The sequence below is a fragment of the Delphinapterus leucas genome, chromosome 1 (genome assembly GCF_059928025.1).
Source record: "Delphinapterus leucas isolate spDelLeu-1000000601 "Yukka" chromosome 1, BTC_Dleu_Yukka2, whole genome shotgun sequence".
Lineage (NCBI taxonomy): Eukaryota > Metazoa > Chordata > Mammalia > Artiodactyla > Monodontidae > Delphinapterus > Delphinapterus leucas.
Genome location: NC_143129.1, coordinates 135,077,454 through 135,094,191, shown reverse-complemented (window position 1 = coordinate 135,094,191; position 16,738 = coordinate 135,077,454). Strand labels below are relative to the sequence as shown.

The 16,738-nt window shown below is 40.9% G+C and overlaps 1 protein-coding gene across 2 annotated transcripts in view; it reads left to right on the top strand.

Annotated features, from left to right (window-relative positions):
- CACHD1 (cache domain containing 1) overlaps positions 1-10,163 on the top strand; it is a 234,240-nt gene extending 224,077 nt beyond the window's left edge. The window contains exons 27-28 of one of the 2 annotated variants that reach the window (XR_016395079.1): positions 8,962-9,182; positions 9,517-10,161. Coding sequence is in view for 1 of the 2 variants with exons in the window: in XM_089921448.1 (XP_089777574.1) it covers positions 8,962-8,969 (8 nt within the window). In the remaining variant the exon portion in view is untranslated. Of the gene's footprint in view, positions 1-8,961 lie in introns of both variants that reach the window. The other variant, XM_089921448.1, reaches the window with a different exon arrangement.
- The last annotated feature ends 6,575 nt before the right edge of the window (positions 10,164-16,738 follow it).

Genomic DNA, 16,738 nt, shown 5'->3' with positions numbered 1-16,738 from the left:
ATGTGCGAGAGTTCCAATCTCTCTACTTCCTTGCCAACATTTCTTTTCCTTTTTTCTTTTTCATTATAGCCATCCTAGTGAATGCAAAGTACTAGCTCATTGTGGGAGAACAATCTTTTTTAAAATGTAAAATTAACGCTTGTACTTACTTGCTTAACATGTTTTATTTTTTGCCCTTGCCTCCATTCCCTTTCTGCCCTTAGGATGAATTCAATCTAACACCATTTGGCCCCCTTTATTCCTGGTGTCTTCTCTTAATTTCTTGAATAAGTCTTGCTCTAGTCTACCTCAGGGCCTTTGCCTGTGCTACTCACACTGCCTGAGACACTTCCTCTCTAAGCCCACTTCTCCCAGCCCCATCCCTCATCTGGATAACCACTGCCCCTCCTTCAGATCTCAGCTTCAATGCCACTTTCTCAGTGACTGCCCGTGTGGCATTAGCTTACACTGTTACATTACTCTGTTGGGGGAGAAAGGTGATTTAAACCCCAAACTGACAATGGCTGCTTCTGCCTGCTAACAGAGGGTAGCATAATCCTTATCAATGGGAAAAATCCATCTTTATACTGGCCCCTTCCACTTACAGAGGGGAAAAAAGAGGCTGAAACTCTGAATCCTCTGCCAGTTTTTTCTGTGCTGCAAAACGATGAGACTCTATTGTGTGAAATTGATCTGTGTAGTAAACTGGGGTAAACGGAGCTTCTGAAGGGATTGGAAAACAAGAAGGTGGGAGATGTATAGGGAGTCTTGAGGCAGAAAGAGGACACCAAACATAAAGGCTCTGGGACCCACAGAGAAAGGTGACCACTGAAAGATGCACTAGGCACCTAGTGACCAGGAGGCTAAAGGAGTGTTGGGTTTCAATTTGTATGTCACACATACACACCCATCTCCCCACAGCTTCACCAGAGTTTCATAAACACAAGCCTTGAGTGAGAATGAACCAAGTTCCCACCGGCCAGGACACAGCAGAGAGAAGAAGACAGTTGCCGGCGCAAGAGACAAGCAAAACAACTAACTGAAGCAAAAAAACTCAGAGCCAGAGGCAACAAGAGACCTGAGGAATTCACAGAAATCTTGGGACAGTCATTGGACTTCTTACAGGACCTGGGATAAAAGCTCCAAGCCAATTTTACTTAAGTCTCGAAGCACAGTGTGACCTCAGCTGACATCTGGGGACCGCAGCACCGTCTACTAGATGTCTCCTTCGCTCTCATCACACTCTTGTTTTATGTCTGCCTTCCCTGCCAGACTGAGCGCTGCTTAGTCCTGGGTATCTTTCTTTCTTCGTGCTGCATCCTGGTGCCCATCTCAAGCAGGCAACCTAAAGATATTTGTTGAGTGAATAAACTTTTTTTCTGACCAGAATTTAAGGTGGTTTAAAAAAGGAACAAAAGATACTAAAATGGGATCATTTCTTTTTTTTTATTTAGACACCCCCCTAAACTGGAAATAGAGTGAAAGACACAGTTGAAAATGGAAGTTGGCTAACATGATAGGAATCTAAGTTTATTTACTAAAAGATTGGAAGAGATTGGAATTGGCTTATCAGGATGTTTCACAAGCACATCAAAATCAACCTGTTAACTATAAAAATATCAAAAAGAACTAAAACCCTGTGCTTCTGACCTTGATGAAAAGAAGACTTTCTTAAACGGGGCCTGAAAAAGCAGAGGTCATAACTCAAAGATTGGTTTAATTTAAAATTTCTATGCTACAAAAGTAACAGAAAAGAATTTTAGTTGCAAAAACTAGAACAGACAAAGGCTTTGCACTGAGAAGAATAATATGTATTAAAACTAACCTATTCATAATAATAGCCTAATAAAACTAGTAAGCAAAGGAGAAGTCACCTAATGGAAAAACCAGGCCAGGAGTTCCTCTTCAGTAAAAAGAAAACATAAGTAGTGAGTAATCAAATAAAGAAGTGTTTGACCCTTCTAGAATTAATGAAATACAAATTGAAATGAGGTAAGATTTTTTTCACTTAAAGATTGGCAAAAATTTCAAAGTTGTGTAACACTCTAATGTAAATTGGTATAGATACTTTGGTAAATATTAAAATTTTAAATACACCCTATCTCAGAAATTCTACTTCTCCGCATGTGTCTGACAGAAACACTAACTTGAGTGTGAGGAAACTTGACAAATACGTTTACCGAAGCATTTGAGCATTTGCTGGGATGGAGAGAACTGGAAGCAATCCCAGTTATGACTAAATAAAGTGTGGAATATCTATATCATGAAATACTATGCAGCAGTTTTTAAAATAAGGTGGATCTGTGCACAAACACAGTTATATCTACAAACATCTTGTTGGGGAAGAAAAGCAAATTGCGGAGCGTTATGTATAATGTGGTACCTACTGTTTTGAAAATCACAGGAAACAATCTTACGTGTTTTCTACTGGGACACATACATGCATGTGACTGCACAGAGGAGGGAAGACCTGCTCCAACAGGTCCCAGTAATTATCTCCAGGTGGGAAGAAGGGGTGGCAGTGGCCAAAGGATGTTAGACTTCTTACCTATAGCGTTGCAAATTTTTGCAAGAAAAAAAAGTATGTTGTTTGTATTATTAAAATAATTTAAAATTAAGTGCATAACAGCAAGATGCTACTGAGCAATGGAAAAAAAAAATGAACCGCTGGGACACACACATCATGGGTGAATGTCACAGGCGGTAGCTAAGCAAAAGAAGACCGATGCAAAGAGCACATTCTTAGCAAGACCATTGAGATGAAGTTCCAGAACAGGGAGAACTAGTCTATATGGGAAAAGAAAGGCAAAGCTATAGGGCTTCCCTGGTGGCGTAGTGGTTGAGAGTCCGCCTGCCGATGCAGGGGACGTGGGTTCGTGCCCTGGTCCAGGAAGATCCCACATTCCGCAGAGCGGCTGGGCCCATGAGCCATGGCCGCTGAGCCTGTGCGTCCGGAGCCTGTACAAACTCAAAGCTATGGTCTCTTTCGAGAGTGGGGAGACTGGTGAGGGGCACTAGAGGCATGGAAAGATGTGGGTCATGTGAATGAACCCGTTTGTTAAAATTGGGCCGTTGTGATCTGTGCATTTTTGCGTGTGTAAAACAAAATTAAATTAACAAAACTATGCATAGTTTTGTGTCTTTCATGATACCATGTTTAAATTTTTTCATTTTGCCCCAAATTAGATCAGCCCTTCCTCAAACATGCTCATCCTGTTTCCCATCTCTGCCGTCCTCTCATTGATTACTGTTCACCCAAGCCCAGCCCAGACTCCAGACAAGAAGGACCAGGCAACTGTGGGCACCCCCCAGCAGCGATGGTTTGAGGAAAAGAGGGGTGTGTTCCATGTGTTGAATGGAGGTGGTGGGTAGGTGTTTTATTTGTGGAGAAGGTATGTTGTGTGCTGCGTGGCCAGCACCATGAAGGAGACCCAGGACAGGAACTGTGAGTCATTTCCTGTGCTAACTAATCAGCATCTGTTTCGTGTTCAGGAATCAGTTTACAGAGATGGGAAGCAGAATAGATGAATAGGAAGATACCAGTTCAGCCTTTTAATTATGGAAAAGTCAGAAAGGGCAGAGACACAAAGCAAATGGGCGCGTGCTCTGGAGAGAAAAAAGATGCCACCTTAGAACAGTTCTCTGTTGAACTTCAAAGGGCCACAGCCTTTTCAGATTAGGTCCTTTCTTCGTATCTTACAAGAGCAGGATGTAAATGTGGAATTTCAGTAAAGAAGGGACCTATGCTCTGGGGTGGGAAGACAGACTGGGCAAATACCCTCCTTGCAGGCTGATAACTGGAATTCCTAACAAAGGATAGGAACTTTCAACCAAATTAGTGATAAGATTTAAAACGTAAAATACTTGGGAGTTGTTATGAGGGTTAAACGAACCTTTGCATTAGGAAAAATTCCTGGCATTCAATGGCAGTCATAAACGTTATCTAGAAGTTGTAGCAGCAGCCCAAGCAAACTGAGATTGAGATGATTTTTGCTTTGTTCAAACATTTCTTAGTTAATTTTAGTTTTAAAAACTCCAACCTATCTTAGTTGGAAGAAAAGACAAAGAGAGAAAACATTTTTACAACTTGGTCCAGATTGAAAGGGGATGTGGTAGTTTAGAGATGAAGGGTGTAAGCAGCCTGGAGACCCAGTCAGTCTCTGACATGAGGGAGGCTGAGACAGACAGTGAAACAGCACCGAGGCAAGGCTAAGGGAAGCGTGGAGACCAGAGCACCTTTGCATCACAGCCATCCAAGCTGTAGGCTCTTCTCCCCTCTCCTCACTGTCTCATTCATTAATAGACTGGCTGGCTGACCCCTGGTATAAGAAGACTGGGTCCAAATCTATGCAGATACTTTCCTTTCTTTATTTAAATTGAAGTATAATTGATTTACAGTGTTGTGTTAGTGTCTGGTGTACAGCTTTATATATATGCAGTTGTATATATACATTCTTCTCCATATTCTTTCCCATTATGGTTTATCACAGGATACTGAATGTAGTTCCCTGTGCTCTACAGTAGGTCCTTGTTGTTTATCCATCCTATATAGAATAGTTTGGATCTACTAGTCTGAAACTTCCAATCCTTCCCTCCCCCACTCCTCTCCCCCTTGGCAATCACAAGTCTGACCTGTATGTCTGTGAGTCTGTTTCTGTTTCGTAAATAAGTTCATTTGGGTCATATTTTAGATTCCACATATAAGTGATGTCATATGGTATTTGTCTTTCTCTTTCTGACTTACTTTGCTTAGAATGATAATCTCTAGGTCCATCCATGTAGCTACAAATGGTATTATTTCATTCTTTTTTATGGCTAAGTAATCTTTCTTATGGCTGATATATATATATACATATATATGTATATATATATATCACATGTGATATACATATATCACATGTGATATATGTATATCACATCTTCTTTATCCATTCACCTGTCGATGGACATTTAGGTTGTTTCCATGTCTTGACTATTGTGAATAATGCTGCTATGAACACAGAGCTGCATGGGATGGTTTTTTAATAGAAAGATTTTTATTATGATAAAATACATGTAACATAAACTTTGCCATCTTAAGCATTCTTAAGTGTACAATTCAGTGGCATTAAGTACATCAGCAATGTTGTACAGCCATCACCACTATCTATTTCCAAAACTTTTCATCACCCCAATGTGGGAGACTTTTACCTCCCCTGACTTACAAAATGATAATTCCATCATTGAATACTAGAGCCGAAGGACCTTGGAGGCTATCGTCAATCACCTCATTTATACAGGTAAAGAAATTGATACTCATAAAGGTTTTATTCAAGGTCACAAAGCTAGGTGATAGCAGAGCTGGAACTCAATCTAGAATTCTTGATTCTTATTCAAGAGCTCAGTCCCCAGGGAGTTCTTTCTGCCATACACTCTATTCTACTTCAACTATTTTTAGTCATTCAGATTAATTAGTCTAATGCAGAGGTCATAATGCCAAATGCCCACCAAAGCCTACAGGCACAAGACAGACATTCAATAGATGTTTCTTGGATAACTGAATTACTGTATCTGACAACCTGAAGGGGTTAATAAATCCCCCTATCTAAATGAAGACAGCCGACTGTAACATTATTGCCATATTGATTGCCAGTTTTTAAAAGAAAAGCCAAAAATTTAGATTTGTATGTAAAATGTCTTAAACACTATTGGTGTTTGGAGGCCATAGTCACTATTCAGACTTCTGTACCTTCAGAAATCCAGGTGTGCTGTGTAAGAACCATCAGAGAAATATGAGTCCCCAGTAGCATGTAATAGATACTGGACAGATGTTTATTGGATAAGTGAATAAGCATCACGAATTCACTCCATCACATTTCCTCCTCAGGCTAGGACACTGGAGGTATTCAAGAAAAGCCTTTAGAAAAGATTCTTGTGTTTAATGGGAAGTTAGGAAATCGACCAATGAAGTCACTTATTTACTTATTCATTGATTTACTGACTCACGAATTCATAGATCATATATTGTATACCAGGCACTGTGCTAGGTATTGGATATACGAAGAACAGGAATACACAGCCTTTGCCCACCAGGAACTCACAAGCTCTCATAAACAACTATAAGACGATGTTGTAACTTATTAGATAGATGGTGCCCAGTGCAAGTGTAAAGGAAATGCACAGGTAGGGAGTGTTTGAGGGGCCCAGGGGAAAGGTGGAAGAGCTAGAAAAAATGAGGAACAGTTTACCAGTGACAGGCTGCAAATGGAGAGTGAAAAAGAATAGGTGGTTGGGCGGATGTCTATTATTACTCTAAAATTTGACATTTCTCTTGTCTATATTAGGAGTGTTGTTCATGAGGTGTGGTAAGCCTAGTTGTTTAATTAACCTTTTACTCTACTTCCCTGAGAATACAGATATCTCTAAAACTTTATGTTTTTCTTCCCTTTTTAATGACTAAATGTAATAATTAGACAAGTATGTCAAGATGTATGTACAAGGATATTTACTGTCATATTATCTCATTTTTTTCAATAGTAAAAAATCAGAAATGAGAAAATCATAGAAAATTTAGTAAAGAAGTTATTATGAAATGAACTACTTTGCAGTTATTTAAAATTGGTTTTTTTGTTTTCTGTTTTTTGTTGTTTTTTTTTTTTTTTTTTTTTGCGGTACGCGGGCCTCTGACTGTTGTGGCCTCTCCCGTTGCGGAGCACCGGCTCCGGACGCGCAGGCTCAGCGACCATGGCTCACGGGCCCAGCCGCTTCACAGCATGTGGGATCCTCCCGGACCGGAACACAAACCCGTGTCCCCTGCATCGGCAGGCGGACTCTCAACCACTGCACCACCAGGGAAACCCTAAAATTGTTTTTAAAGAATAAATAATTACATGGGGAAATGCATAAGATGTAATATTAAGTTTTGAAAAAAATACAAAATTATATGTTTACTATCAGAGTTAACATGTATATATGGAGAGAAGTTTGCATAAAAAAAGAGTTAGATCCCACATGCCGCAGAGCGGCTGGGCCCGTGAGCCATGGCCGCTGAGCCTGCGCGTCCGGAGCCTGTGCACCACAACGGGAGAGGCCACGACAGTGAGAGGCCCGCGTGCCACAAAAAAAACAAAAAACAAAAAAAACAAAAAAAAAGTTAAAGTAAATATTCTAAAATATTAACAGTAGATTTTTTATTGTTGTAATTACAGATAGTTATGTTTTCCCCTCTATATTTCTTTATTTTTCAAACTTTCAACAATGACTATTATTTTCTTGGTTTAAAAAATATTAGTTTGCAATGTTATTTTGGGCGCATATTGGGTTATCCGTCCAGCCAGACGACTTGTCTGGGAAGTGTCCCCAAACTTTCACTCTAATCCACAAAGTCATTGAGGTGACTCCTAAGACACAAGAGTGTACAAAAAAAACCCTGTCCCCTTGACTACAGTCAGTTGGTCCACAGGTGGGCATCTGACCCAGGCTAGGCCAGTCAGATTACATTTACTGAAAATTTGGAGATGAAAATGATTCACACATCAGGTGTCCTTTTGAAAGGAAAAGATAAAAACGAGAGCTGGAGGGTGACCATTTTTTCTCTTTGTAAACTAACGAGTAGAGAAAAGTAGTCCCCAGAGGAGGAAAGAATGCTGCCAATGTGCAGAGAGAAGGAAGGGAGAGACAGCAACCAGGTGGGGTCAGATTCCCATGACATGTGACCCTACCTCTCGTCCTTAAATTCCATGAGACAGCTCTATGCCTTACAAGAAATTTCCCTTTTTTGCTTAATCTGAATTGATTTGGATTTTATTTCTTGAAACCTAGGGGTCTATCTAATACAAATATCTCTGGTAGCATAAGGAGAGAAGCCAAGCTCCCTAAGAGAGCTTCAAAATGACACTGCTACTCTGTGAGGCCAAGGACTGCATTTCTCAACTGGGGTTCCCATCATCTGACCCAATGTCAGATACAGGGCTGGTGCCTGACACAAGCTCACTGAGTGATAGCCTGCAAGAATGAATGTTGTATCGCTCTGCCTTTACCCTACTTGGTCTACATTGCTACGTAATAATTAGAGTGTATCAGGGGTAGTGAAAGGACATTTCCGAGCGCCCTTCCCTTCTTCTTATAGGAAAAGTGCTCAATATATGTGGCCTGGGAAATATCATCTTTTGTTCAATTCCACAATAATTTCATCAGCACTCAAATTCACTTGTAATTAAAGGTTAGGCATAGCTGAAAACATCTCTTTCATTGCTAACGGGCAAAAGGCCTCATTTGGAAAATACAGAAAGTTTCTTATCAAAGCAAAAGAATACAAATTGACGTATAAATATAATCAGAAGGTACTTTCTACAATTTATTATTCACCTGTCAGACAGTCACGAGCAGCCACAGGGTGTAACGTGTTGCCAAGTCATTCTCTATTTTAAACATCATGGTGAGTTAGAGAAAGCGCAGAATCGTTTGAATGGAGCCTTTTCTCCAAGGCAATAGGGCACAATATGTATGGTATATAAATAGGGTAACTTGTAAAAGTTTGGGGTTTTTTGAAATGATGAAACCAGGTCAAATTTCCAAAGTTTCCTATAACTCCAAAATCTCACTTTGGAGTTAAGAACATATGTTTCAAAGCTGCGAAACCAGTGGTATGAACAGCATTACCGAATGTTGTTAACAGTGCAAAGTCTTTAAGTTTTCTGACCTACTAAATTTAAATAGGAGGTTTAAAACGTTCTGGAAATTGTATAATGTACAAATTGCAATGTCAGGCTGTCAACTGTTAGATTCAATTGCTAATTGAAAACTCTTCTACCACATGTATGGCTTATATAACCCTAAAGGAAGACGATGGTAGGGCCAGTAGCAAGAAAAAGTAAACTGTGAAACACAGCCATCCAAATATTTTAAATGCATCAGCTTTGACTCTTTGGGAAATAGACCTGTAATTTTCACTCAGAGCCTTATGAGTTGAGGGTTAATATCTGTGTTAAATTTCCTCTCTAGAATCATGAAGATGCAGGCTGAGAACTGGGGATACAGTGATGAATGAAAAGGACAAGCTCTGCTCTCACATGGCAACCTGATAAGTGACCTTCAAGTTGGGATCTGAAGGATGAATAATAGTCATGCAAACAAGGAAAGGGAAGGAGTTCTAGGCAAGGAAAGAGCATACTAGAAGGCCTGAATGAAACAGAAAGCGCCTTGAGTTATAGTTTTACATACATGTATGTACGTGTATTAATCATATTTTTTATTTTCTGTATTTTATGGTGGTTTGACATCTTGGGGACCAGGGGAGGGACTGCCTCTCTCAGGGTTAGCTGATTTCTAGAGAGTGCAAGCTTGTCTTTAATATGCAAACCAACCAATCCTGAGTCCATGCCTCCGCCTACCTTGTTTTATCAGGCTCCTGCAGTCCAGGATACTGTCCCCCTGTTCTAAATCATCCCAGAACCAGGGACAACTAGGGACCACCTCTACAGCCCAGAGCCCACTGAAATTATTCAAACTAGCTAATCCTAAATCTGCTTACCCTGCCTTGTCTTGCATTTCCCACAGAAACCACGATAAACACTCATGGCTGTATCTTCCCCATATCCCTTCTGCCTCCTGACCAACCCTGGTGTTTCCCCAAGTGGCCTTGCATGGCACGGCATGCCCCTTTTCTTGGGAACTGTAAGTAACTGTATCTTTTTTTTCCCCAGTCTTATTGAGATGTAACTGACACATAGCACTGTATTAGCTTGAGGTGTACAACACGATGATTTGATATATGCACAGACTGCAAAATGATTTCCACAGTAAGTTTAGTTAACACCCATCAAACTGTCTCTGAATTGGTAGCCATCTCTTGATCTGCTGGCCTCACCATATCTAAATAAAAAAATCCCTGGTGCATTTTAAAGCAGTGACTCGCATGTTGTCATGGAATAACCAAAACTAAAAGAAAAAAAACCAGTATCAGAATAAATACTGACAAAAGAAATATTAGTACATACACTACTAAAAATATTTTGAAAGGATAACTGGAAAATATCTCCGATAAAAATGCCATACAGGGCTTCCCTGGTGGCGCAGCAGTTGAGAGTCCGCCTACCGATGCAGGGGACACGGGTTCGTGCCCTGGTCCGGGAAGATCCCACATGCCACGGAGCGGCTGGGCCCGTGAGCCATGGCCGCTGAGCCTGCACGTCCAGAGCCTGCGCATCCGGAGCCTGTACTCCACAACGGGAGAGGCCACAGCAGTGAGAGGCGTGCATACCGCAAAAAAAAAAAAAAAAAAAAAAAAAAGTCATACAAAATAGAGAGACTGGCATTCATTCAATCAATGTGTATTTGTTGAACACACTATGTGCCAGGCACTGTGCCGGGTACTTGGATACAATAGTGAACAAAACAAAGATCTCAGTTCTGTGGACCTTGTATTCTAGTGAGGAAGGGAGAAAAAAAAATTAACCATAAAATTGGTAGCTATAAAATCATGTTGAGTGCTAAGGGAAAAAAATTTCAGGAATGTGATGATTAGGGTGGGCCTCAATTGAGGAGGTGAGATTTGATCAGAGACTTGAAAGAGATGAGGGTCATGCAGGTATCTGAGGGTACAGCCAATGAAAGGCCCTAAGATGGGGTCAGGTGTGGCTGTTCAAGAAACAGCAAGGCTAGAACACTGTGGCTGGAACAAAGTGAATGAGGGGGGAAGACTGACCAGGTTAGAGGAGTGACAAGGATAGAAAAGCAGGAAGTAGGAGGTGGGGGAATGGCAGATCGTGTCAGGCCTTGTGCCCCATTTTAAGGACTTAGGCTTTTACTCTGAGTGAGATGGAGAGTCATCAGAGGGTTTGGAGTGACATGATCTTAGGTTTTTAAACGATAACCCTGGGTCCCATGTTGAGAATATACAACAGAGTGCCGGGGAGGAAGAAGAGAGCCCATTGGGACAGCTACGGTAATAATTCAGGCGAGAGATGATGGGCATTCAGACTGCACTGGTAGCAGTGAAGATGGCGAGAACTGATCAGAGTTTGGATGTATTTTGAAGGTCAAGTCAAAAGAATTTCCTGGCAAAGTGGATGTGAAGTTTGAAAGGGAAGAGCCAAGGGTGATCTCAAGGTTTTGGCTGAGCAACTGGAAGGATGGACTTGCCAGCAACCAAGATGAAATAGATTGTGATGAAGAGACAACTGGGGGTTCAAGTCTGGAGAGGAGAGCGAGGTCCGTGTGGATGACGTAAATTGGGGAGTTGTCCGCATATAGATGTTTACAGTTACAAGACTGAGAGTGACTGGATATGGGGAAGAGATGACCAAGGCCTCGGCCCTGGGGAGAAGAATCTTCATTCGTGATGAAAATTAAGTCATCAATAGAAGGAAATTATGCTTATGGATGTGAAGAGATAGTAAGAAGCCATTAAAAATGTTTAGAGCTCACAGAATATGGAAAAATATTTATTTCCATGGGAACAAAGCAATATACAAAATTATATCTAAATATGACACATCATTGTAATATGTGTATAGATATAGATATGGATATAGGGATAGGCATATATATGAATTTATGAGAAAGAGAGGAAAGACGTACAAGATTATTAGCATTATTTTTCCCTGGGTGGTAAAACTACAGGTTACTTCCCCCTACTTTCTAATTTACTGTATTTTCAACATTTTTTTCAGTGAATATGCATTATATTCGTCATGAGGGAGGACTTTTAAAAGAAAACTTTTTTTCATTTTCAGAAGTAACAAAAATGTCACTTTTCCATAACAATCATATTTTTTCTTTAACAATTTTTTTCAGTGAAGTACCAATGGGTTAATTTAATATGTTTATGGACACTGTCAGTAATTCAATAATAGTGGATTTTTAATAACATGAAACATGTCTTTCTCTTAAAGTGAAATATTGGTGCCAAATCTTGCCCCATGGGACTCCCCTGGCTGTCCAGTGGTTAAGACACTGTGCTTCCAATGCAAGGGACACGGGTTTGATCCCTGGTCGAGAACTAAGATTCCTCACGCCATGCGACACAGCCAAAAAAAAAAAAAAAATCTTGCCCCACCAAAACTACGAACTAATTATGCAGAGCTTCTAATCATCCCCAACATGAAACCTAGGCTCCATGAAGTCTTTCCCCATGGCCATTGATGACCACTCCATTCTTCTAGTACTTCAGGCCAAAAATCTGGGAGTCACCCTTCATTTCCCTGTTTCTCTCACATTCCATCCAATCCATCAAGGCACTCTCTTGGGTCTATTTTCAGAATATATCCAGATATGATCACTTCTCATCAGTTCTGCCGCTCTCTGGTCCCAGTCATCATCATTTCCTCTCTGGATTACTTGAAGAAACTAGTCACCGTTGTCCCTGTTTCCTCCTTGATCCCCTATTGCTTCCACACAGCGGTCAGAGTATGTAAAACTTAGCTCAGATGATGGCACTTCTCAGCTTCAAACCCTGCAGTAGCTCCCATCACAGTCAGTGAAAGTCAGAGTCTGCAGTGGTCTGTGTGGTCCCACACAATCTGCTTCCCTGCTCACAAACTCCCACCCTACTCCCAGTTAAGTCTTTGATGTCATTCACAGCCGTTTCTCCCCATCTCACTCGCTCTACTCCAGCGTGCTGGCCTTGCAGTTGCTTGAACATGGCAGACAGGCACAGTGCTCTGTCTTAGGGTCTTGGCACTGCTGGTCCCGGCACTGTCGACTCCTCTTATCCCTTTCATGTCTTTGCTCAAATGTCACCTTCTAAGTGCAACCAGTCCCCTCCACCTGAACTCTAAATTCCCTGTATCCTGCTCTCTTTTTTCCTCAAATATGTATTATCTTCTAACATATGATACAATTTACTTATTGTTTATTATGTATTTTCTCTCTGCCCCTACTAGAATGTAAGCTCCACAAGGGCAGAGATTTTTATTTTTGGTCACTGACATATTCTGTATGCCTAGGACAGTGCCAGCTTATAGTAAATATTTATGGTTGAATTACCCTATTACTACAGGGTGCATTTTATACAGGCCCCTTAGCAGCCCATCAATTACCTGTTGACCCCTGTGATTCTGGTACACTAGAAAAGAGATAATAACCCTCAAATAAGTTAGGATAATAATAACAGCTAAGTGCTCACTGTGGGCCAGACACTGTTCTAAGGGCATCACATGTAGCAGATTATTTAATTCTCTTAATAATCCTATGGGGTGGGTGCTATCATTGTCCTCATCACAGAGGAGGAAGCTGAGGCACAGAGAGGTTAAGGGTAACGTCCAGTGTCACACAGCCTCTGAAAGGCAGAACTAGCATTTAAACACAAACAATCTAGAGCCAGAGTCTGTGGTCTTTGTGACTACTTTCTGTACACCTCTCAGATGCACATGTATTCAGGGAATAAAGCCCCTGCATGATTCTAGATGCTGGATGTAGCATGAACAATATTTGCTGAAGGAAATGACATCCTCTTGGCATCATCCCCCAAATATTAAAAAATTAATCAGAATTTTTTCATTCATGGAATTTTAAAAGATCAAGTTACTAAAGATTTATTTCAATATTCTAACACTTCTTTGCTTTTTTCTCAGTAGAGGACAAAACTGTTTTTCCCCACACTTCTCTATTGTTCATTTATTTCATCCAGTAAATAATTTTCCCAAATCAAATTCTTGCTTCTGGGCTTCCCTGGTGGCACAGTGGTTGACAGTCCGCCTGCTGATGCAGGGGACAGAGGTTCGTGCCCCGTCTGGGAAGATCCCACATGCCGCGGAGCGGCTGGGCCCGTGAGCCGTGGCCGCTGAGCCTGCGCGTCCAGAACCTGTGCTCCGCAACGGGAGAGGCCACAACAGTGATAGGCCCATGTACCGCAAAAAAAAAAAAAAAAAATTCTTGCTTTTGTTTAATACTTTTTGCATTAATGGGAAAATGATTTTTTTTGGGGGGGGGAAATGATTTTTAAGGGAAAGCTGATATTTGTGTTAATAGTAATAGTAAATTGAATGTATATGCTGTAATATAATTGAACACATATGACTTAGAACCACTTTTTGACTATGAGAAAAAAGTGGTACAATGTACCCAGCAAAACTTATTTCCACAAAATGGAAACTGGTCTTTCCAGTACTGTTTGGATATTTTTATAGCTACACTAGTGGGAGGATTTATATAGTTCTTTCCTTCTGTGTTCATCTGCCGTGATGATTAAAAATTTAAATAAGTTTGCCAGTAGCCCCGTTTGGCAGCTGTCGTACCTATTAAATAGAGTGCATCTTTAGAGCATTCCATTCACTGCTAAGTGGAAAGAATTTTAAAGAAAACTAACCTAACTTCCTGGGGAGGAAGAGATTACACACGATTCAAGTGAAAGTTAAGATACATTGTAAATAGGTATTATTGTAATAGGTAAGAATTTCAATTCTAGTTATAACTTCCTAAATACATTTATAGTGTGATTCGAACTCCTTTACCTGTGGCGAATCCAGCTATGATAGCAGTTGATGTACCTATCTTTCTGCCTCTCCAAACTCTGGATTCACCATGAGCTGCTTGACAGTGAAAAACTCCATTACCTCAACAGTTGATCCATGTGAAATATCTAGATACCATAGAGCTAGGCTATTGCTGGATGGTTTTGATGGCATGTAAATAAGTTTTTATGGCCTCTTTGTAATCTATTTTCATATTTCTCAGAGGAATAAAAAATGCTGTTCCTTCTTGAGAGAGGCCCTATAAATGTATTGACATTTAGGAATTATCAAAATAGTGCTGTGATATTAAAGCTCCTCAGATATATAAGTAATGTACAATTAATACTAAGAAAAATTATGTCATCATATATAGCTAGTGTTTTATCACTAACATTTAAGGTATGATATAAGGAAAATATTCCTAAAATTGGAGTTGGGCAGGCTAGATAAGAATCACCCATGGGCTTCCCTGGTGGCGCAGTGGTTGAGAGTCCGCCTGCCTATGCGGGGGACACGGGTTCGTGCCCCAGTCTGGGAGGATCCCACATGCCGCGGAGCGGCTGGGCCCGTGAGCCATGGCCGCTGAGGCTGCGCGTCCGGAGCCTGTGCCCCACAAAGGGAGAGGCCACAATAGTGAGAGGCCCGCGTACCGCAAAAATAAAAATAAAAATAAAAAAGAATCACCCAGAGAGTTTTTTAAAAATGCAGAGTCCTGGGGCCCACTCTCAAATATTCTGATTCCATAGGCTAGGGTGCAGCCTAGGAGTCTGGATTTCTAAAAGCATGTCCAACTAATTCTAATGTATAACCATGAATAAGAGCCAGTGTTCAAAGACACTCATATAGTCCCATCATAGACCTCCAGTTCCTAGCCACCGCTAAGGTGGTAAGCAACTTGAGGAGAAGGATCATCTTACCTATCATTACATCCCCTTCAGTGCCCAGCACACCAAGATTTGTTGAGTTTATTTGAGTTGAATTGCTTTGACATGGGAAATTGTGCCTGGAAGTGAACACGTAGTCACTGGAAAGCTTTATTCCCTCTGCAAGTTAATTGGCCTTTGGCACAAAGTGTCCTATTAGGTAGATGAGTCAGTTATTCCCCAGCCTAATCACCCCTTCGGGAAGGAGCCTGTATTTGAGAGTCAGACAGACATGTGTATAAGCATTGATTCTGCCCTTAACGACAAGTATACCATACATTTAACCTCTATCATCCTGTGTCCTAATCTGTTAAATGGGTATAATACTAACCATACCGTAGAACAGTTGTAAGGATTAGGTGAGAAAATGTATGTTAGGTGCTTGCTACACAGAACGTGCTAAATAAATGTAAATTGCCTATATTATATCTCCATTTTCTTTTGTGCAGAGCTGAAAATCATGGTTCTATGATGAGAATAGTGAGAGAACAGATTCTGAACCAGGGGTACCCTACCAAATCAAAAGCTAACCTGCCTCTGCATTACTATAGGAATTGTAATCAAAATGATATAGTAACATGACTATTATAGCTATGCTGTGTGTTAGCCCTCAATTTCAGTAATAGCTATACACAGAATTTAACTGTATTCATTTCCTAGGGCTGCTGTAACAAATTACCCCAAACTCCGTGTCTTGAAACAACAGAAATTTATTCTTCCACAGTTCTGGAGGCCAGGAGTCTGAATTTAAGGTGGTGGTAGAGCCACCCACCCTCTGCACGCTCTAGGGGAGGATCCTTCCTTGCCTTTTCCAGCCTCTGGTGGTTCCTGGTGCTCCTTGGCTTGTGGCGTCATCAGTCCAGCCTCTGCTTCCATCTCCACATGTCCTTTTTCCTCTATGTCTTTTGCTTTGCTAGTAAGAATACCAGTCCTGGTTTCATCCTGAGGTTCTTAACTAATTATATCTGCAATTATAATTCTGAGGTTCATTGTGGACATAAACTTTGGAGGGGCACCATCCAACCCACTACACTAAACATCTATGCTATAGATTGCTAAATATTCCCCAGACCTGTTCTTCCTTTCTTAGTAACATAAACCTTAATTTCTAGTTAGATACAGAGATGTCCAGAATAAAGACTCCATTCGTAAGGTCACAGCTAAAAGTATGATCATGTGACTAAGTTCTGTCCAATAAGATGTAATTAGAAGTGCAGTGTGAACCCTTAAAGGGAAGGAACTTACTTGTCTTCCCCCTTTCTCCTCCTTGCTTCTTTGAATGTAGACACGATGAATTGAGCAGCCACTTTGGACTATAACGTAACGACACATGTTGAGGGTAAGAGCCTGGGTCCCTGACGACTTCCTAAAGCTGCTCTACCCTGGACTGTCTCCTATTGGACT